The sequence below is a fragment of the Triturus cristatus genome, chromosome 10, assembly GCF_964204655.1.
Source record: "Triturus cristatus chromosome 10, aTriCri1.1, whole genome shotgun sequence".
Classification (NCBI taxonomy): Eukaryota; Metazoa; Chordata; class Amphibia; order Caudata; family Salamandridae; genus Triturus; species Triturus cristatus.
Genome location: NC_140593.1, coordinates 1,239,211,930 through 1,239,235,069, shown reverse-complemented (window position 1 = coordinate 1,239,235,069; position 23,140 = coordinate 1,239,211,930). Strand labels below are relative to the sequence as shown.

Sequence of the window (23,140 nt, the reverse complement as noted above, 5' to 3'; positions counted from 1 at the left end):
TGAGTGTACTTAGTGGTCCGTATACAGCACTGCCAGCCCCCTCTCCTGAGTATACTTAGTGGTCCGTATACAGCACTGCCAGCCCCCTCTCCTGAGTATACTTAGTGGTCCGTATACAGCACTGCCAGCCCCCTCTCCTGAGTGTACTTAGTGGTCCGTATACAGCACTGCCAGTTCCCTCTCCTTAGTGTACTTAGTGGTCTGTATACAGCACTGCCAGCCCCCTCTCCTGAGTATACTTAGTGGTCCGTATACAGCACTGCCAGACCCCCTCTCCTGAGTATACTTAGCGGTCCGTATACAGCACTGCCAGCCCCCTCTCCTGAGTGTACTTAGTGGTCCGTATACAGCACTGCCAGCCCCCTCTCCTGAGTACACTTAGTGGTCCGTATACAGCACTGTCAGCCCCCTCTCCTTAGTGTACTTAGTGGTCCGTATACAGCACTGTCAGCCCCCTCTCCTGAGTGTACTTAGTGGTCCGTATACAGCACTGCCAGCCCCCTCTCCTGAGTGTACTTAGTGGTCCGTATACAGCACTGCCAGCCCCCTCTCCTGAGTATACTTAGCGGTCCGTATATAGCACTGCCAGCCCCCCTCTCCTGAGTATACTTAGTGGTCCGTATACAGCACTGCCAGCCCCCTCTCCTGAGTGTACTTAGTGGTCTGTATACAGCACTGCCAGCCCCCTCTCCTGAGTGTACTTAGTGGTCCGTATACAGCACTGCCAGCCCCCTCTCCTTAGTGTACTTAGTGGTCTGTATACAGCACTGCCAGCCCCCTCTCCTGAGTATACTTAGTGGTCCGTATACAGCACTGCCAGCCCCCTCTCCTGAGTATACTTAGTGGTCCGTATACAGCACTGCCAGCCCCCTCTCCTGAGTGTACTTAGTGGTCCGTATACAGCACTGCCAGCCCCCTCTCCTTAGTGTACTTAGTAGTCTGTATACAGCACTGCCAGCCCCCTCTCCTGAGTATACTTAGTGGTCCGTATACAGCACTGCCAGACCCCCTCTCCTGAGTATACTTAGCGGTCCGTATACAGCACTGCCAGCCCCCTCTCCTGAGTGTACTTAGTGGTCCGTATACAGCACTGCCAGCCCCCTCTCCTGAGTACACCTAGTGGTCCGTATACAGCACTGTCAGCCCCCTCTCCTTAGTGTACTTAGTGGTCCGTATACAGCACTGTCAGCCCCCTCTCCTGAGTGTACTTAGTGGTCCGTATACAGCACTGCCAGCCCCCTCTCCTGAGTGTACTTAGTGGTCCGTATACAGCACTGCCAGCCCCCTCTCCTGAGTATACTTAGTGGTCCGTATACAGCACTGCCAGCCCCCTCTCCTGAGTGTACTTAGTGGTCCGTATACAGCACTGCCAGCCCCCTCTCCTGAGTGTACTTAGTGGTCCGTATACAGCACTGCCAGCCCCCTCTCCTGAGTGTACTTAGTGGTCTGTATACAGCACTGCCAACCCCCTCTCCTGAGTATACTTAGTGGTCCGTATACAGCACTGCCAGCCCCCTCTCCTGAGTGTACTTAGTGGTCTGTATACAGCACTGCCAACCCCCTCTCCTGAGTATACTTAGTGGTCCGAATACAGCACTGCCAGCCCCCTCTCCTGAGCATATTTAGTGGTCCGTATACAGCACTGTCAGCCCCCTCTCCTGAGTACACTTAGTGGTCCGTATACAGCACTGTCAGCCCCCTCTCCTGAGTATACTTAGTGGTCCGTATACAGCACTGTCAGCCCCCTCTCCTGAGTACACTTAGTGGTCCGTATACAGCACTGTCAGCCCCCTCTCCTGAGTGTACTTAGTGGTCCGTATACAGCACTGCCAGCCCCCTCTCCTGAGTACACTTAGTGGTCCGTATACAGCACTGTCAGCCCCCTCTCCTGAGTACACTTAGTGGTCCGTATACAGCACTGTCAGCCCCCTCTCCTGAGTATGCTTTGTGGTCCGTATACAGCACTGCCAGCCCCCTCTCCTGAGTATACTTAGTGGTCCGTATACAGCACTGCAAACCCCCTCTCCTGAGTATACTTAGTGGTCCGTATACAGCACTGTCGGCCCCCTCTCCTGAGTACACTTAGTGGTCCGTATACAGCACTGTCAGCCCCCTCTCCTGAGTGTACTTAGTGGTCCGTATACAGCACTGTCAGCCCCCTCTCCTGAGTGTACTTAGTGGTCCGTATACAGCACTGCCAGCCCCCTCTCCTGAGTACACTTAGTGGTCCGTATACAGCACTGTCAGCCCCCTCTCCTTAGTGTACTTAGTGGTCCGTATACAGCACTGCCAGCCCCCTCTCCTGAGCATATTTAGTGGTCCGTATACAGCACTGTCAGCCCCCTCTCCTGAGTACACTTAGTGGTCCGTACACAGCACTGCCTGCCCCCTCTCCTGAGTATACTTAGTGGTCCGTATACAGCACTGTTGGCCCCCTCTCCTGAGTACACTTAGTGGTCCGTATACAGCACTGTCAGCCCCCTCTCCTGAGTACACTTAGTGGTCCGTACACAGCACTGCCTGCCCCCTCTCCTGAGTACACTTAGTGGTCCGTATACAGCACTGCCAGCCCCCTCTCCTGAGTACACTTAGTGGTCCGTATACAGCACTGCCAGCCCCCTCTCCTGAGTATACTTAGTGGTCCGTATACAGCACTGCCAGCCCCCTCTCCTGAGTGTACTTAGTGGTCCGTATACAGCACTGCCAGCCCCCTCTCCTGAGTGTACTTAGTGGTCCGTATACAGCACTGCCAGCCCCCTCTCCTGAGTATACTTAGTGGTCCGTATACAGCACTGCCAGCCCCCTCTCCTGAGTATACTTAGCTGTCCGTATACCTCAGTGGCAGCCCCCTCTCCTGGCCTCCTTCAGAGGTCAGTAGGTAGTGCTGTCTGTCTGTCTTTTGATAGTTCTGTTAGCCGGTTTACAGTGGCCCCTGGCACTTTCCCATCTGGGGGTGTCCCTCATGGGTCTGTGTCTAGCACTCCCCCTGGCCTCCTTCGGAGGTCAGTAGGCAGTGCTGTCTGTCTGTTTACAGTGCTGTCTGTCACTTTCCCCCCTGCGGGCCCTCCTTTGTCTTGGTACTGCTTACAGGCCTCTTTATACAACCCCTTTAGCGCTACATTGTCCCTCTTCCCCTACCCCGGGGAAGACTACAGTTCTTGCTTGGCCTCTGATGTGGTCACTCCTCCGTCTTGGAAATACAAGCTTCATTCGGCAGCACCATCACCCACCCCCTCACCCTTCTGCTCTCCCTATGCTGAGGGTGTACGCTGGCCTTGCCTGGTCTTCAGTTCCATTAGCCCACCCCTTGTCCTAGCCACCTATGCCTGTTGTTTTTGTTCTTTTAGATGTCTCGCTGGTGTATTGTGCTTTTCCTGTTGCTCATGGATCACCCTTCTTTTGTAGGTGGAGGGCGTGGACCCCGACAATGCTCGAGTCATGGTGAAGCTTGCTATTGGGGGAAAGGTTGTGACAGTCACTCAGTACTCCCTTCGATTGGTTGGCAAGAAAGAATATGAGAAAAACAGCAAAGACTTAAGTAAGTAACTGAAGGTGTGTGCCCTCTAGGACAGGAAGAAACCACTACAATGGAGGGACTCCCTAGTTTCTGTGATGCCCTTTGGGACAGTCTGTCCACCCAAGATGACGGGCCATCTTTTCCTTGGTCTCTGAGATGTCCTTTAGGCCAGTCTGTCCACCCAAGAAGAAGGATCGTCTTTTCTGTAATGCTAGGTGACTCCTTGGTCTCCGAGATGTCCTTTGGGGCGGTCTGTCAGTCTAAGAGGAAGCGGGCGCTTCTTTTCTGCAAAGAGGTCGCTCCCTGGTCTGTGCTGCTCTCTGGGGAAGCCCATCAGTTGTCATATTATAGTACGAATCCTTTAGCTTTAGAAGCTGTACTAAGGTGGCACTGAGAGTGCTGAAGCTCACAGGTTCTCCTTGTGGGTTTAGATTTCATTCACCTAGGCGGCCCTGTGCTCTTATGGCTTGGTGATGTCACCAACAAATGTCCATGTTGGTCTAGTGCTTCAGAAGCTCTTCAGTTACAAAGGTGCTGTTGGTAGCAGGTGCTTCCCCAGATCCTGTGGGTTTAGAGCACACGAGGAGCACCATCGGGGAGTATGCTTGTTTTCCAGAATGAACGAGGACTCTGGGTGCTAAATCACTCCTGGCAAAGTTTAGCTACAGCCTAGTTTTTCTTGAATCTCCTGTGGTTGCCTGTGTTAGAACTGTCCAGACTCGAGGGCAGCTGCCATACTTTATCACGCTTCATACCGCCCAATGTCCAGTCACAAGTATTCATTTTACAATAGATATGTCTTTAAAATACAATTCAATCACTAGAAGAATTGACGGTAGCTACAACCGTACCCACCCTCACTGGGTCACCGTGTCTTCAGGTTAGCTCTTGCTTTCACTGAGTTTGTGTGCACCTGTGTGTGTGTGGGTGTGTGTGTGTTTTCTGGCCCCAAAATCTCCTCACATGATCTGCGTTCACCCGAAAGATTTAGGAGCCTGAAACCGCGGCAAGCCTTGAAGGGGTGGGGGGGGGGCGGGAACCGGGGGGGGGGGGGGGGGAGAGGTCTTCAGAATATGTGACCCTTTACTCCAACTTGGATCTGTCAATCGCTCCCTTGTAGGCCGCAAAACAGATCCATGTAACGTCGGCCTTTCGTGCTTCTCCTGTGTCTTCCTCCTCTTTCCAGGTCGTTTAAGCAAAGCCCATAAGGCTGAAGAGAAGAGGAAAGAGGAGGAACGAGACGGATCAGGACCGGCTTCGCAGACGGACGGGGCGGACCAGAAGAGTTCAGTGCAGAGCGACAAGAAGCGGAAACTCCACCGGGAGTCTGACAGGTAACCCCTCGTGACCCCTTTAGAAGGAGACCAGGCCATGGAGCCACACCAGAATTTGTGACCCAGACTCTGTGCTGGTGCTCAATTTAATAAGTGCTGGTGCCCAAAGTTGCTCTCAAAAGCCAGCAGCCGACGACAGTGAATGTCAGGGGGACAGATTCCAAGGCTGCACAGTCTTCATTCCGCCTTGTGCCTCTTTCACCCACAGCCAGACACTCCTGCCTATTTAACTCACTGTTTCAGATTATTTTTCGTCCCTGCTTTCTTTCTTTGTCTCTGTTTTTCTGTCTTTCTCTTCTCTTCATTCTTCTTCGCCTCTCTTTTGTCTTTCTCTTGCTCGGGGTCAAAGTCTGATAAGGAAAAACAAGTGCTGTCCCAAAATGAGTGCCAGAGGATCCCACCTACAACCACCGGCTGCAGCCCCTTTCCTACCCAGCGGATGAGAGCGATTGCAGGGCTCTCATGACCTCTCTACTGAAGAGCAGTGGCCAAGGGAACTCTGCAGCTCAGAGAGCTGCTGCGCATCCCACTGAGTTTTGTTTTATACTTGTAGGTTCCTTGTTGGACTTCTTGTGTTAGCAATTCAAAGAATGTCAAGGGAGGCCTGTGAGGCTCAAGACCACAACTTAGAAGTAGGATGTTAAATTGAATTTTGAATGTTTCTAGGTTGTAATAATTGTGGCGTATTTTAAGATGCAAGTTTTGTAAATATGCCTTTTCACTGTTGCTCTCCAGAAATCTGATTATTTGTTCCTATTGGACTAAATTTGCACAGGGGGACCTTGCCAGTTGCAAGTATGCAATTTGCTTGAGAATTGGGGATTTTATTTTTCACCCTCTCCCTCAGGTGCAGGGAAACCTTTCCACCGCCTCATCGTAGGAGGCTGATAGCTTCCATACCTCAGTCGCGCAGTGGCTCTGCGCATGTAGGTTTCAATACGCTTGTACAGGCATGACTAGACACGTCACATCGCTAGCATTATATATGATCCGTACGACAGACCTACTTCACATCGATGATACAATGGCCCTGAAATTTCTAGCTTTGCCACAGTGTGACGTGAATGGAGCATGTGCCACAGTCTGTAATGCAGCCTACCTGGCACGTGACCAAATGAAATTCTGTATAATAAGACTGTGTTTATTGTGCGTAGGTTAATGGATATCTTGTGTTAGTGGAGGCTGCTTTGTGTTCCTGACCAGGTAAACAAATCTCCTTTCCACTGAGGTAACAAAATGGAGGCAGTGCCGGAGTGCGGTGGGCAACACACTTGTCATGCTCAGTCTTGTGGGGGGGAGGGGGCGTCACTCTGTTCAGTAGTGGACTCTGTGGTGAGCATACTCAGTAGTACCTGGCAGAGGTGGGTGTGGACCTCCCATACTAGCCCTGCTCACACCTCCTACCCACCCCTATGCCACTGGGACATCATGGTGTTATGGTGTGTTTACTCCCTCAGCGAGGGGTTGCTAAGGGGGTGGGTGGGCTCCCTGGGGGTATACCTTAGCCTGCAAAACAGGGAGGCTTTTTAGAGATGGAGACAGGATAGTGCAGGGGTTTAGGAGGTTGGATCTTCACATCCCCACTGACCTCATATCCTGGCAGATGGACGCTGCTTCGGTGTCGTCTTCTGGGAGACGGTCGCTGCATTGTGTTTAAATCCGAAGCTTATCGGAGCAGTAGTGTTTACGCAGCTTTTCCTGAAAGTCCGAGTCTGCTGTGAGGTCAAAGGGGAGAGGAAGCAAACTCCAGAGGGAGGAGGCTTGTATCTATAATGTTCTTCCCCAAAAGAGTTGTATTTTGTTGAATGGAGAGTCTACTTTGGGTGTTGAATCTGGGGTTTCTGTTCAGCTGATCTGGCATCAGAAGGTTGGAGAGGTAGAGGGCGCTAGGCTATATGGCCTTTCGCAAGTCATGCAGGCATGAATTCAGCTTGTTTAATGGCGTGCCATAAATGTATTTGCAAAATTAACAAATGATGGACGGACTGCTGAACACTGCAGACATTCTCCACAAGTCACAAAGATCTGGGTTGAATCCACCATCGTTCTTTAGCTCAGTTCGCCACCTTAGTTTGGACCCAGCCAAATGCAAATCAGTCTTGACCCTTGAGGCACATGGTCAGACTGATATGCATATGGCTGGGCCCAAACTTGGATGGCGTGGTGAGCAAAAAAACGATGGATTAAACCCAGCTCTGTGACTAGGGGTGAATGTTTGACTTGTTCAACATTCAGTCCATCATTTGTTCTTTTTGCATACGTTTATTTGCTGCACGTGACCTTTTAGCTTACTTCAGAGTGGAGGACGAGCAATTAAATGTTTACAATCGGAAGAAAAACACAATGGCGAGTAAGGCGCATCCACACAGGTACGGTGGGTGTCCATTGTTGTTGATGTGAGATCGCTGACCCTGGTAGTCTTTTGGAGTGACATCGGTGTCCCAGTTTGCTGAAGACCAAGAATGCAGTGGGTTGCAAGGCTCTGTGCCCTCAGGAGCCTGTGCAGTGTCTTGGCAGGTGGACTCCCGTGGAGTCTGTTGCAGAGTTCAGCCTGGACCAAACCACAAGTAGAACTAGGGCTTGCACAAAGGCAGAATTCCAGAGAGGTTCCGTAGATGGAAGCGGAAAGGTGTTTCCTCGGCAGGAAGACTTCAAGTCGACCTCGTTCGTCTTTCTGAAGGACTTCCCCGGCCTCGAAGGAGAGGCTGTTTTCTGAAACCCATTTATGTTTTCAGCGCCTTCGCTGATGTGGCCCTGGGTTTGCAGTAGTGTGCACATGACCTAAAGTAGCGTTCGCAGGCTTGTCCCTTAAGGTTTGTATTCCATAAAAGGAGTTGGTGCTGGGAAATTTAACTAACGGAGTGCTGGGAGGGAAGCACTTTTCATTGTGGCTGGTGATCAGTTCTCTGGTGATAGGGACCCTTTGAGGCCTGCCCATGTTTGATGGAAAAACAGATTTGGGCATGGTCAGACTGGATTTGTAGTCCCAAACCGTGGCTGCCCAGCCTCCTGCGTCTTGACACTTTGTGAAGCCCTTCAAAAGCCCTGAATGTTTGAGATCTTCCCCACCTCCTTCCCATGTGTGTTGAACCTGTGTGGAGCGCCTCGTCTCAATGTGTAGCTTTGGCTGTCTTTGAAGCCCTCTGGGTTGCTTGGTTGTGTTAATATCCCCTCCAGAGCCCAGGCAGTCCATGAAGCCCTCCGAGTTCCTCAGTCATGTTTAAGCTGCCCCTCCAGGACCCAGACTGAGTTTGGACCATTGCACAAACACATTATCTTTGCTGGTGTCTGATTAACTTTGCTCGAGGTTGGTAGCTCATAATCACCTCAGCCCTTTCTCTTTGCCCACAGAGAGTCCCCTGTGGTGAAGCAAGTTAAGAACAGTGACCATGTCAGCTACTCTTCCTCCTCCCGGTCCGCCCACTGGTTGCAGAGGGACCTCCGGGTGCGCTTCATCGACAAGCAGTACAAAGGCGGCAAATACTATAACTCCAAGGTAATGCATGGTAATATTAGGACTGCAGTGTACTGTATGCGTACATCCAGGTACGGCGTGATCATGAGTAATAACTGTCCAAAGTATTCTGTGCTAATACCCAGGTAAAGTATATTAAATAATACCGCCAGTGGACTGTGCGCTTACACCCAGTTACTGCGTGTCTGTAATACCTTTGGTTTACAGTGCGCTTACACCCAGTTACTGTGTGTCTGTAATACCTCCTGTGAACCGTGCGCTTACACCCAGGTACTGTGTGTCAATAATACCTCCTGTGAACCGTGCACTTACACCCAGGTACTGAGTGTCAATAATACCTTTGGTTTACAGTGCGCTTACACCCAGATACTGTGTGTCAATAATACCGCCGGTGGACTGTGCGCTACACCATGTACTATGTGTCTGTAATATCGCCTGTTAACCGTGCACTTACACCCAGGTACTGTGTGTCAATAATACCGCTGGTGGACTGTGCGCTACACCATGTACTGTGCGTCAATAATACCTCCTGTGAACCGTGCGCTTACACCCAGGTACTGAGTGTCAATAATACCTTTGGTTTACAGTGCGCTTACACCAAGCTAATGTGTCTCAATAATACCTTTGGTTTACAGTGCGCTTACACCCAGGTACTGTGTGTCAATAATACCGCCGGTGGACTGTGCGCTACACCATGTACTGTGCGTCAATAATACCTCCTGTGAACCGTGCGCTTACACCCAGGTACTGTGCGTCAATAATACCCCTTCTGGTTGGTACCAGAACTTACCAAGTATCACCTAGACCCTTGTATGCCCACAGCTGCAGTGTATGTTGCTGCCCCTGTAGTTGCAGATGCCACTTGTTCCTGCGGTAACAATGGATATTGCCGGTCAGCCCACGTCAACAAATATTTAAATTTGGAAGAGACACTGTTAGCAAACTCTAGTTATCCTATTGACACTGGTACCCAAGCTGCCACCGTGGCAGGTGAACCGTCACTAATCTAATATTTAAGTGGCTGGAAATAACTAGAAACTGCTGGATCCCCAAGCAACTCTGAAAGCTGCACTTCCACTGCAGACACTCCGTCTGCTTGTAGGGCATATTTGGTGCCCTCCTTGCATAGTCCAGTTCCAACTAGCTCAGGGGGGCGTTGGCTCCCACTCTGGCACAAAACTGGACAGAGGACATGGGAGTATCCTCCCCACTGTCTGACCCCTCCCCTGGGAGGGAACCCTGATTCCACCCAACCCTTTCCTTAGGGTACTTAAGGGCTTACCCGAGGGTGGGACCCTAGATTCAACGTGGGACAAGATTCATTTCGAGACACCACTTCTACTTCGACCGTCTTAGCGGTCTGGACATCGCTCATTGCTGCAACCGGGAAGACTCCTGCTGCTCCTGATCTCATTGCCCTGCTCGTCTGCTGCAACGCCTGTGCCCATGCTCCATACAGGAACCTTCCAAGGCCTGTGGGCTTCCAAGACACCTGAAGGGATCTCCCTGGAAGTGAAGGAGTCACTTCCCAGCATCTGCAGGCACCGCAACTAAGCTGACTGGACTGCTGATCCAGGGCTCCTATGGACTCCGAAAGGCTCAGCAGTACAGATGGTGGTTCTTCACATGCCTCGAGGCCTGCCCTGTCCTCTCACCAAGTGTGAGGCCAGCATCCCTCGTCTGAGCCGCAGGATCCAAACCCCTGTGCACCGCGTCAACTTGCAGTTGCAAAGGCGTGTTAGCTTCCTTGATCCGAGATTTTTAGGCTCCAAGTAGCCCCAACCATCTGAGCTGCTCGAGGTCCCCTCTCGAATACAGTGCCTCTGGCCTGTGGGTCTTCTTTGAATTCAGTGTGCTCCCCTGATTGCTTGGGGCCTGCCCTGACTCCCCTGCTTGCGGTGAGTCTCCTGCACCTTGCTGGTCCCAACACTGCACCTTTTTCGCTTTCCACATTGGTTGCAGTTGCCAAGGTTCGTTGGTGCTCTCGACAGACATCGACCCCTCAACTCTCGACATCCAGCGTGGGATAGCTCATGAACGGCTCCGGGTCTTCCACAGCATTCCCTGGTCCGCACAGCTGCAGCACCAAGGTCATCGTCCGCTCTCCTGCAACTCCAGACATTGGTGTGCATTCATCTTCTGTGCCTCCTGTTCAACCATGAGTGGCATAGACTCTGTCCCCTCTGCTTTCAGGTACTTCTTGACGTGAATCCACCTTTGGGTTCCACCGGACACTTTCACCTTCTCCAGCAGCGGCATCTTTCTGAAGTCCTCCATTGAGTTTGACGGCGATTTCCGGCACCACTTCACACCTATGCACCCGGCTTCCCTGGTGTAGGTATCCTGGTTCTCCAGTATTAGGGTGTCTTTCATAGATTCACATGCTTGAATATTCCCCGTCGTCGGAGTGGGAGTCCCACGGTAAATAAAATAGCTATATATATATATATATATATATATATATATATATATATATATATATATATATATATATATATATATATATATATATATATATATATATATATATATATATATATATATATATATATATATATATATATATATATATATATATATATATATATATATAGTAAAAAATATATACATAAGTAATCATATAATTAGCGCCTGTAGGTGTAAAACACACCTAGTGTACCTATAAGAGAAAACTCCATAGGAATACGATGTCTTCTAGTAAGAAATCTTTGTTTAGACCATGTTCTTCATGTGGAAAACTGCGTTTGTTCTCTGAGGACCCACACAGTAAGTGCATTTACTGTTTATATCCTGACCATGAGGTGGCAAAATGTAAGTTTTGTAGAACTTTTTCTACAAAAACTCTAAAGGACAGAGAAGGCCGCCTGCTATTATGGCTACAGAGACTGAAGGACAAGGATAACCCTCTCTCTGATGTGGAAAGTCTCTTTTCTGGTCGTTCTCAAACAGCCTCTAAGCGCAGTAGTGTGCAGGAGTTACCATCTCCTTTCCTGAAGAAAAAGAAGCTGGCTTTGCCTCTGACAACTGCCACCTTTGTGGTTTCACCTACTGCTTTGTCGCCTAAGGGACACTGTTCTCAGGCTGCTGAGGCGTCTACTTCCCATTCCTTGGGGAAAAACTTGTCAGCCTCGTCGACGATGCTCCCGACGACGAGATCTGCTGTTTCTACCTCGTCGACGGTGACCCCGACGACGACGTCAGCTGCTTCGTCGTCGACGAGCGTTATGTCGACGTTATCCTCGTCGACGATTACCATCAGTTCTTCAAGGGCGGTGACTTCTGTTGTGCCGATTACTTCGACGTCGACGAAGAAGGTAAAGGTTCCGTCGACGAAGACTGTGTCGTCGACGAAGACGTCGTCGAGCTCGTCGACGCCCATTCCGTCGGCGAAGAAAAAGAAGATCCCGACGACGACACTGTCGACGGTGGTTCCGTCGACGAAAGCCTTGTCTACGAAGACCTCGACGACGGCTCCGTCGGCAGCGGCTCCGTCGACGGTGGCTCCGTCGGCGATGGCCCCGTCGACTGCGGCTCCGTCGACGGCGAATCCGACGACGGCAATTTTGTTGCCACAGACTTCGTCGACGATAATTCCGTCGACCATCATTCCTTCGACGACGGCTCCATCGACGAGTACATCTCCACAGACATTCGTAAGGGTACGAATAAGCGGTGTGGCGGCTACCCAGAAAACAAGAAGGGAAGGAGTTTCTTGGACACCATTACCTCCTACTGTGGGCTCGGAGAGCCAGGAACATAATATTCCTTTGGGAGTTGCACAGCCTCCCTCACCATTATTCGCTACAGATTCGGATCAGGAATCCGAGGGGTTACCGGAGTCTTTCGGAACGGCACAAAGTCCATCCGACTTGGTTATTAAGTGCCAGGATGTCAGTAGTGAGGATGAGGATCCGGTATATATACACCAAGCCCCTCCGAAGCATAAAACGGCGACTCTTCCTCTGTCGCTCATTACTAATCTCCAACGCATGTTGGACGACTACAACCAACGGTTCCCTCTATCCCCTCAACGTTCAGAGGTTCCGTCAACCCCGGTGATTCCAGCAATTATTCCACCGGTACCTATTGTAAATCCTGCTCCTCAGATGCCGCCTGTACCTCCACAACAGGTTCCGGAAAGGTTGTTGCCTCATTATGAGCCTGTAGAGGAAGGCCCTCAGGACACAGAAGAGGGTGAAATCCCAGATGATGATGGGGATGTAGATGACAATGATGATGATATGGCGGAGTGGGACAATTACCAGGCACAAACACCATCCCCCTCACAGATAGTAACAGGGGATTCACCTCCAGTGGACATAGCCAATTTTCACCAACTGATGGAAAGGGCATCACACCGTTTTAAGTTAACAACGGAGCGCAGGGAGGAAGATTGCTTCCTTTATGATTTCAAGAATCAACCCTACAAACAGACTCATGCTATTCCCATAGTTGAGTTTATTTGGGAAGAAGGCAAGAAATTAATGCAGACACCGAATACCTTGCCAGCTCAGGTGCCTCGATTAGAAAAGAAATATAAGGCACCAATAGGAACCCCAGCATGCCTCACGGGTCAGGCTAAACCTGAGTCGGTCGTTACGCAGGCAGCGCAACGTAAGGTGAAAAATCCGGCATCTTCTATCACCTCGCCTCCGGATCGTGACGGACGTCGGATGGATGCCATAGGGCGTAAATTCTCTTCTATGGCCTCTACGGTGGTTAGAGCAGCTAATGCCTTGGCCATCCTGGGACGATATGACAGACAAGTTTGGGCTGATATCTCGGATGTGGTTCAGGAGTTACCAGAGCCATCTAAAGTGGAGGCAATGAAGTTGCTCCAAGAGGGAGAAGCGGCATCGGCGGAAATAATCGATTGTGCAGTAGACATCGCCTGCATGGGTTTCCGTCAGCTTGCCGGAGCGGCTGTTCTGCGTAGGCAAGGATGGTTAAAATCTACATCCTTTCGTCAGGAGGTTCAGTCCATGATCCTAAACATGGCATATGACGGCGAGTCTTTATTTGGGAGCCACGTCGATGAAGCTCTACAGTCAATAAAGAAAGACACTGAAACAGCTAGATCACTAGGAAACCTTCAATTTCAGCGGAGTAATTTTCGTGGTGCACGCGGACGCGGCACCTCCTCCAGTTTTCGAAGAGACAATAAACAATACAAACCTTACAATCAGGGATCTAACCGTTACTCTTATGGACAGCAACAGCAAACATCACGGCAGCAAACCTCCAAGTCATATAGAGGAAAATCCTCATACAGAGGAACCGCATCAAAGAGACAGTGACTCTTACCGGACAGACAAGGTTGGAGGTCGAATCTCTCTGTTCTTTTCCCAATGGTCCTCCATGTCAAAGGACCGTTGGGTTTTGGACATTGTGAAGAAGGGACACGCCTTAGAATTCACCAAATTCCCTCCTCCCACTCCACCCTCCGGACCGCCACCAGCTCACATGAAAGAACTGTTGCATCAAGTACGACTTTTAAGGCAAAAAGGAGCTATAGAACTGGTACCAGTGTCTCAGAAGGGAAAAGGTTTTTATTCCCGGTTCTTTTTGATCACAAAGAAAAACGGAGAGTGGAGGCCCATCCTCGATCTAAGAGCACTAAACAAATATATAAAGAGCCAATCCTTCCGTATGATGACGCTGGTAGACATCTTGCGCTTACTCTTGCAGGAAGATTTTCTAGCGACGATAGATCTCCAGGATGCCTATTTTCATATCCCTATTTTACAGCGGCATCGAAAGTTCCTGCGTTTTCGAGTGGGTCAACACGATTACCAATTCAAAGTGTTACCATTTGGCCTGCGCTCGGCCCCTCGAGTGTTCACGAAGGTACTAGCTCCAGTAATAGCGTATTTGCGCCTCCAGGGAGTGCAAATATTTCCTTACCTGGACGATTTTCTCCTGAAATCTCAGTCAAGCACTCACCTGCGACAACACACTCTTCTGTGCCAGAACGTGCTTCGCTCTTTAGGCCTGTCCGTAAATGTGGAAAAATCCCAACTTCATCCGTACCAACAAAGAGATTTCCTGGGCGCAACTCTGGAGACTGTGTCAGCGAAGGCATTCCTCTCCCAGGAGCGTCTAAAAAAGATGCTGCGACTGGTGGCTCTGATCAGATCAAAAGAGTCAGTTTCTGTGAGACTATTAAAATCATTTCTGGGGATGGCGTCATCATCCATTGCCTTGATCCCTCATTGCCGGCTGAGGACACGTCCTATCCAGGAAGCTCTGGATGCTCAGTGGCGTCAGGTAACGGGATCTTTCCACGACATGATATGTGTCACAGATCAAATGAAGTCAGCACTCGCATGGTGGGCAATTCCAGCCAACTTGACGGAAGGCATGTCCTTTCTGTTGCTGCCACCGGACAGGACACTCACAACAGACGCCTCATTGGAAGGATGGGGCGCTCATTTGGAGGATCTCTCTGTGAAGGGAAGATGGTCCACACATCAAAGATCTTGGCACATCAACAAGTTGGAGCTCATGGCGATTTTTCTGGCTCTAAAATCATTTCTGCCTTTGCTCCAAGGAGAGTCAGTGCTAATACAGACAGACAACACAACCTGTATGCACTATGTCAACAAACAGGGCGGAACAAAATCCCCAAGTCTCTCCAGGTTAGCTCAAAGAATTTGGGACTGGTCTCTCAGTCATCAGATCTTGCTTACGGCAGTCCACCTGCCAGGAGTATCCAATGTCCTAGCGGATTCCCTGAGCAGGTCCTCCTCGTCGACCCACGAGTGGGAGTTACACCAACCCACTCTAGAGAGGATATTCCAACTATGGGGCCGTCCGCAACTCGATCTCTTTGCCACGCCGGAGAACCGGAAATGCCGAAATTACGCAAGCTGGCATCCCCACAAACAATCACAAGGGAATGCCCTTTTGATAAACTGGTGCAATCTATTTGCGTACGCCTTTCCTCCAATACCCCTCATACCTCGGGTTCTTTGGAAGATGAGGAGACAACCTTGCCACCTGATCCTAATAGCCCCGCGCTGGCCACGGCAAGCGTGGTTCTCAGAACTGCTCCTCCTGTCCCAATGCCAGCCAATCCTCCTGCAACATCGGACGGATCTGCTCACAATGAGCGAAGGGAAAATTTGTCATCCAAATCCCTCCTCACTGAGCTTATCAGCATGGAACCTGAACACCATGAGTTCGCCCACCTAGACATCCCGCAGGATTGTAGGGATATTTTGGCCCAGGCAAGAGCACCTTCTACAATCAGGACGTACAAGTTTAAATGGAAACGATTCTGCCATTGGTGTGCTGCTAACGGAGTTCATCCGATACATTCCACGGCAGAGCAATTGCTACCATTCTTCTTGCACCTAGCCAGTTCTGGACTGTCGCATGCAACCCTAAGGGTTTTTCTAGCAGCCATTTCCCGTTTCCGGCAAGATGGATCAAGTTCCCTTTGTTCCTCAAGAATAATCCGCCAATTCTTTAAGGGCCTATTCCGGAAATTTCCGCCAGTTCGGCGTCCTCCTCCGTTGTGGCACCTCAACGTTGTGTTGGCACAATTGATGAGACCTCCATTTGAACCCATTCACAAGGCCGACCTAAAATATCTCACTTGGAAAGTAGCTCTACTTCTGGCACTAACGTCTTCTCGTCGTGTCAGTGACATCCATGCTTTTACCATCAAACCTCCGTTCCTGCAGTTCAAACCGGATGCTGCAGTGTTACGCACCAATCCATCATTTCTACCCAAGGTGCCTACTGACTTTCACATTAATGAGCCAGTAATATTAAAGACCTTTTTTGCCAATCCTCAGACACCTGCAGAACAAAGATTACATTCTTTGGACGTCAAGCGGTGTCTTAAGTTCTACATCAGTAAGACAGCTTCTTTCAGGAAATCCGATCAACTTTTTATAGCATATGGACGCTGTCATAAAGGACGTCCGGTTACTAAACCAACGATTGCACGCTGGATCTCGGCAGCTATTGTCTTTTGTCACCAAAGGGCAAATAAGCCTCTGCAGTCTCCAGTGAGGGCACACTCCACTAGGGCAGTCTCATCATCTACTGCCTTATTTGCTGGAGTATCTTTGCAACACATCTGCAGAGCAGCTACGTGGTCGACCAGACACACGTTTACTAAGCACTACTGCTTGGCAACTTTAAGCGAGGAGGATGCTGCAGTGGGACAGGCAGTGCTGCGCAATCTTTTTAAGTAAGGTGAGCCTCTTCCTCCCGCCTCCATATTGTTTCCATATATGTATATTATGCATTTACAATGTTACAGTTGTTCAATACTGTTTTTATGCATAAGAAGATTGATTATCTTTATATTTTGAATCTATTTTGGCATGGAAACAATGGTGATTGTTACTGCTAGCTATTCTATATTCAAGCATGTGAATCTATGAAAGACACCCTAATACTGGAGAAGAACAATTGTTACTTACCTGTAAACAGGTGGTTCTCCAGTATTGGTGTCTTTCATAGATTCACATGCGACCCTCCCTCCTCCCTTCAGAGGCTCTCTCTTCTCCTCATGCACTTTACAGTCACTCTTGTGCTACGAAAATCTGAGGTGAGAAGCTCTGAGGAGAAGGTTCTAGAGAGGGGCTGACGCCTGATTGGCTGGAGTTCGGACTAACATAATGACAGAGATAGACTACAAAGGTCTTTTGTCTCTCTCCATTGTATTCCTATGGAGTTTTCTCTTATAGGTACACTAGGTGTGTTTTACACCTACAGGCGCTAATTATATGATTACTTATGTATATATTTTTTAATATATATATATATATATATATATATATATATATATATATTGCTATTTTATTTACCGTGGGACTCCCACTCCGACGACGGGGAATATTCAAGCATGTGAATCTATGAAAGACACCAATACTGGAGAACCACCTGTTTACAGGTAAGTAACAATTGTTCTTCCTAGGGTATCCACGGGTGGGGTGGCTCTCCAACCTTCTGTCCTCCACGGGGTTGCTTCAGGGTCCACTGGGAAGGTCCTTTTTTAAAATTGCAACCGCGACTTACTCATTGACTTGTATTGAGCGGTCGTGTTCCCACACTGCACACGGCCTCCGTGGGGCTCCTGGTTACTTACCTCGGGTGAGTCCTTGGGTCCCTGGCACTTCTACGTCTTCTGGGTATAGTCTTGACTTAAGTCGTGGTTCGCATCCCACTATTTTAGTATATGGTTTGGTCTCCGCGTGGTGACCGCTGTGTATTTCGTGCTTCTCACCTGTTTCTATTGAAAAGTATTGTGTGCATTGGGTATATCTCCAGCTAGGAGATATCTGTATGTGTTAGTGAGTGTCTTATAATAAATACATATTTTTATAAATACACTGTGTGGTTCTTTTTCACATAATCTATACCAATAAGATTATGTGCTGGTAAAACAAGCTGCTTTACACTCCTTCTGGACTAAGCCTAAAGGCTGCTCTCCACAGCTACCACTTAGAGAGCTTTCTACGTTTGTCTAAGACCACTAAAATCACTATAAGGGTTGTATGGATTAGTGCAGTGTGCACACTTATCTAAGTGTGCACCATATAGTAAGCCAGCTTCTCACAAGCATCGATTCCACCCCCTTCTTTACCCCCATCCACATGCCACCCCCATTGTCGCCGTCTATTACCTCATAGTGGTACATCCTCTCCCATTTCAGAACTTCCTTTCCCTGAAGTCTTTGATTTCAGCCTCCAGTAGTGTGTTCGCAGGGATTGTCGGTTCTAAGTCAATGCCCCGATAGTCTACCCATGCCTACCAAATCCAAGTATGCTTTCCCGGCCACCCTTGGGCCGTGTTTACTGATTTTTCCATTTAATAATCTAGGCCTTTTTTCCATTCAGTGACCGTCAGGGGTTGAGTCCTTCCACCTGCACGCTCCATCCCTTTTGGCCACTGTGAGCCCCAGGTGGAGGTTTTTTTTTGTATCCATCACTGAATACGTCTTCATTAATGTGTCGAAGTGTAAGTTTAGGGTCTATCGGGAGTCTCCACCCCAGGACTGACCCCCAGAGAGGCAAAACTCCTCTCCAATGTGATCGCAGGGCTTCGCAGCCCCATACCTTATGTAGGAGGTTTCTTCCTCCACCTAACGGCAGAGACAGATAGAGACCACCACCCTCGTCCTTCACAGCCGACGTTGTGTTAGATATACCCAGTGGAAGTATTTTAATTGTATGAGGTGAAATCTGGCGACCATGCCTACCTTTCGAGTGTTTTACAACATAGACTAGAACCATCATGATGGCAGTTCCTGTCACTGATAAGGTGTTAAGAGTTGTCCTCGGGATGGTGCACGAGTCTAGATTCCTCTGGATGGCGGGGGCTGTGTCTTTCTCCATCCTGACGGAGTACCCTCCGTCTGGCAAACTTTAGATCAGCCCCTTGGATGTTAGAGGCTGACACTACTTCACCTCAAAACAATGAACCCACAACAGACTGCAAACTACCAAGTATCCAGTAGGCCTGTGCGGATGTATCCCGTATATACAACTTAAAAAAAAAAAAGAAAAGTTTATAAAGTTTTGCAGCTTCTATTGAGATGCCTTTGGGAAGAATCCTCGGTGGTCTCATTTGAAGGTGTGTGCGAGAGATACCCAAGGGAGACCTCTGGATCACGGGTCTCTGTACAGGACCAGCGGTGAGTTTGAAAAACCCACTACCCACACATCAAGCATCAATGACCTCAGCAGCGTACTTCAGAGAGGATGGCCATGACTGGGAGTTTGGTCACTGGTGTCCAGTTAGCACACTGTTTAGTCTTACAGAGCTCCCATAAAACAGTTTGGGACCAAATTGGCTTGTATCTCTGCATTGGGGCAGATGTAGTAGTGGGCCAGCACCTCTACGGTGTCTCCGGGTGGTACTGAAACGTTAGAAGACTGGTGAAGTGGCGTTTAGATGGAAGAGCCAGGGACTGGGCACATTCACTGCCACATCGAAGGCAGGCAGTGTTACTTGCTTCTATGGGCCGGATGGGCTGCAGGTATCTTGAGGCTCCGGAACCACCTTGTTTTGTTGAGATGTCCTTGAACCCGATCCTTAGAGCTGTGCCCTGTGCTGGTGGCATCAGGCGGAGCTCTTCTGGGGCCATTGGAAGGCACATCCCAGCTCCACATCATGTCCTTGAATCCGATCCTTAGAGCTGTGCCCTGTGCTGGTGGCATCAGGCGGAGCTCTCCTGGGGCCATTGGAAGGTACGTCCCAGCTCCATATCATGTCCTTGAACCCGATCCTTAGAGCTGTGCCCTATGCTGGTGGCATCAGGCCGAGCTCTCCTGGGGCCATTGGAAGGCACATCCCAGCTCCACATCACACGGGTAGGTTTTCTGTCCCTTCTCAAGGCTTCATGATGGAGCCTAGCAGAGATTCGACTGCTAATCCTAGATCTGCCCAGCACCGGTGTGTGGGGCCTCCTGGGTGTCCAGATCTGCAGAATACTTGCCTAATGAGACCAGCATTTATTCTCCTCTGGTGTCCATGGTGGAAAGTCTTAGTAAGCTCTTGATCACTCCCTTCCCTTTCTACAACCACAGACTCCAGGTAAAGCAGGTTTCAGGGTGGGTGAGATGAGACGATGGGAAAGAGATTTTAAGTTTTCCAAAGTAGGACCACCCTCTTGTAAAGCATGCGTGTACCTTTAACCCAGTACCAGTCAATCACATGCATACATGTGTCCTACATGTTAAAGGAGCATGGACTGCTATAGTGGATGGATCTTTATCTGAGAAGAGCCAGCAGGTATCCGTCTCACAAGGGGGCTCCTGACTAGAGTGATGCTGCCACCGCTGTATCAGCACATAGAAGAGGGCAGTGCCAGGTTCCTCAGTAGCATGGCACAGCTCTGATGACGGAAAGGAAAGGCATTAAGCAGCGACAGTGCCCTGCATGATTATCTAGTTCACTGGATGAACAACCCTGGACAGGAAGCAGTTTATCGAAGCCAAACAGAGGCTTTTATACCGGCAGGAAGTTCAGCCGTAGGTCCTTCACCCCTCCTAACTGGATTGCACGGCATAAGATCTGCTGTCTTTATTAAGGCCCATGATGTATTTGTGATCTGCTGTCGTGTTTGGCTTGTTCTGACATTGAGTTCTATAGTAATGAACCACATACTCCTGTCATGGAACGCTGTGCATTGTAATGTGCACCTTGTACTTTCGTCTGGTGAGGCCGGCAGTGTAGGTTATACGCCTATTGCTGAAAACTCAATAAAAATGGGTTAAAAAAAAAAGTTCAGCCGTAGGTCACCGCTGCTAGGCGACAGACATTAAATAAAATAGCTGCATAGAGCATGGTATAGCAGGTGAACATAAAGACAGGGAAGAGAAGCCACCCCCATCCGGCAGGCATGACTAGTTTTCGGGAGGTGGCCTTGAGTGCAGGAACATGCCAGCGCTGGCTGGCTTCTCCGTTTACGGAGGGCAGAAAAATCATACAGTGCATCACAACTTCCCAAAGCTGGTCAGGGAACTTGCATGAAACAGCAGCGGAACGCTAATTTCCACTCAGTCTTTGGAAGGAAAAGCATTTTTGTAAATTCACTCAGCACCTGAAACGAGAGCCCTTGTCGAACTGACCAGATCACTTGTTCGAACATATGCGTGGTACTCACCAGATCTGTTGTCAAATGAACCCTGTCATGAGCCAAATACACGTTTTGCAAAGTGGTATCTGCGTGCCATCAATTCTGCGTTTACCAGGTGAAGACTTGCACGTTCCTTCTTTGTATCCCCGCACAAATCACTGTCCAAGGCAAGTGGGATCGGTGAGTGGAGACAAGCCCAGACAGCGGGGGAAATCATGCTGCACAGTGCTAGTTAATTCGTAACATACACGTCACTCCCCATTCCAAGCCTGACCATCATGATTACCTGGTACAGGGACTGAAATACCAGTCAGAAACATTAATTCCAGGACAAGTATTTCCAAAACCCCTGTGTTAAGCAAAGCTCACCTGGGCCTTGTGTGTCCTGGAATGTTTGAAGTACTGAAAATAAATAGTCTTCCCTTCCATCCAAAAAACAAGCGCAGAACCACGCTTCTTGAGCCGTATAAACCTGGAATACTCAAAGGATGCGTCGCCCACACCGCCGCCTTACCATCACCAATGCCTGGGCTTAATGTGCTGCCAAACAACGCCGCCTTACCATCACCAATGCTTGGTTTAATGTGCTGCCAAACACCGCCACCTTACCATCACCAATGCCTGGGCTTAATGTGCTGCCAAACACCGCCGCCTTACCATCACCAATGCTCGGTTTAATGTGCTGCCAAACACCGCCACCTTACCATCACCAATGCCTGGGCTTAATGTGCTGCCAAACACCGCCACCTTACCCTCACCAATGCCTGGGCTTAATGTGCTGCAAACACCGCCACCTTACCATCACCAATGCCTGGGCTTAATGTGCTGCTACATGTGAAGAGGCATTCACACCTGTGCATATGGACTCACCATGTATGCATGCACTAGCCATGAGGAGCCAATAGAGGGAGAGGCAGGAGTTGTAAAATAAGCCTTATGCTTTGCAATGCATGCACTCCGTGGGAGGTGAAAGGGTGCCCATCAACAGCCCAAACGGAAATACTCTTCTGGGCAGAGCCAACATGTGGCTGACAAAAGTCACAACTCGGTGACTGCAAGAAGCTGATAAAGATGTCAGTGGTTAGAAGGGGCAAATCCTCGAAATGTATATTAGAAACAGTTGATCAATTAGACAGATTTGCTGTCTTAAAAATACTACACCAGATTTACTGTATTGCGTGCAGTTTTCACCCACAGGGAAGTCATTTCAAGCCTTACATTCATTGCATCACATGACCTGATGGTGCCGCTCGGAGGCAGGTCTTTGCCCACGGACTCTGGAAGCTGCACGGCGGAGCCTTTTGGCGGTGATTGCGGGTTGCTGAGTGTTTTGGGAGCATCGGGGACGACCTGTAAACGGAGCCGGGACTGCGAGTACCAGCGGCCCCTCTGCTGACGGACATTGGCCGCAGCTGTTGACTCTTCCCGGCCCCTCCCTCCATCTCCACAGCCCTACATAGCGCCTCACGGCCCCCGCTTCGCGGGTGCCGCTCGGAGGCAGGTCTTTGCCCACGGACTCTGGAAGCTGCACGGCGGAGCCTTTTGGCGGTGATTGCGGGTTGCTGAGTGTTTTGGGAGCATCGGGGACGACCTGTAAACGGAGCCGGGACTGCGAGTACCAGCGGCCCCTCTGCTGACGGACATTGGCCGCAGCTGTTGACTCTTCCCGGCCCCTCCCTCCATCTCCACAGCCCTACATAGCGCCTCACGGCCCCCGCTTCGCGGGTGCCGCTCGGAGGCAGGTCTTTGCCCGCGGACTCTGGAAGCTGCACGGCGGAGCCTTTTGGCGGTGATTGCGGGTTGCTGAGTGTTTTGGGAGCATCGGGGACGACCTGTAAACGGAGCCGGGACTGCGAGTACCAGCGGCCCCTCTGCTGACGGACATTGGCCGCTGCTGTTGACTCTTCCCGGCCCCTCCCTCCATCTCCACAGCCCTACATAGCGCCTCACGGCCCCCGCTTCGCGGGAGCCGCTCGGAGGCAGGTCTTTGCCCACGGACTCTGGAAGCTGCACGGCGGAGCCTTTTGGCGGTGATTGCGGGTTGCTGAGTGTTTTGGGAGCATCGGGGACGACCTGTAAACGGAGCCGGGACTGCGAGTACCAGCGGCCCCTCTGCTGACGGACATTGGCCGCAGCTGTTGACTCCCCGGCCCCTCCCCCCTTTTCCATTATAACTAATCCCACAGTCACGCGTACGCGGGACGCGTCCGGGG

At 50.0% G+C, this 23,140-nt stretch overlaps 1 protein-coding gene across 1 annotated transcript in view; it reads left to right on the top strand.

Annotated features, from left to right (window-relative positions):
* GPKOW (G-patch domain and KOW motifs) overlaps positions 1-23,140 on the top strand; it is a 115,330-nt gene that overhangs the window by 37,832 nt on the left and 54,358 nt on the right. The window contains exons 6-8 of the mRNA XM_085629871.1: positions 3,406-3,538; positions 4,704-4,851; positions 8,203-8,347. Coding sequence (XP_085485997.1) covers positions 3,406-3,538; positions 4,704-4,851; positions 8,203-8,347 — 426 coding nt within the window. The remainder of the gene's footprint in view (positions 1-3,405; positions 3,539-4,703; positions 4,852-8,202; positions 8,348-23,140) is intronic.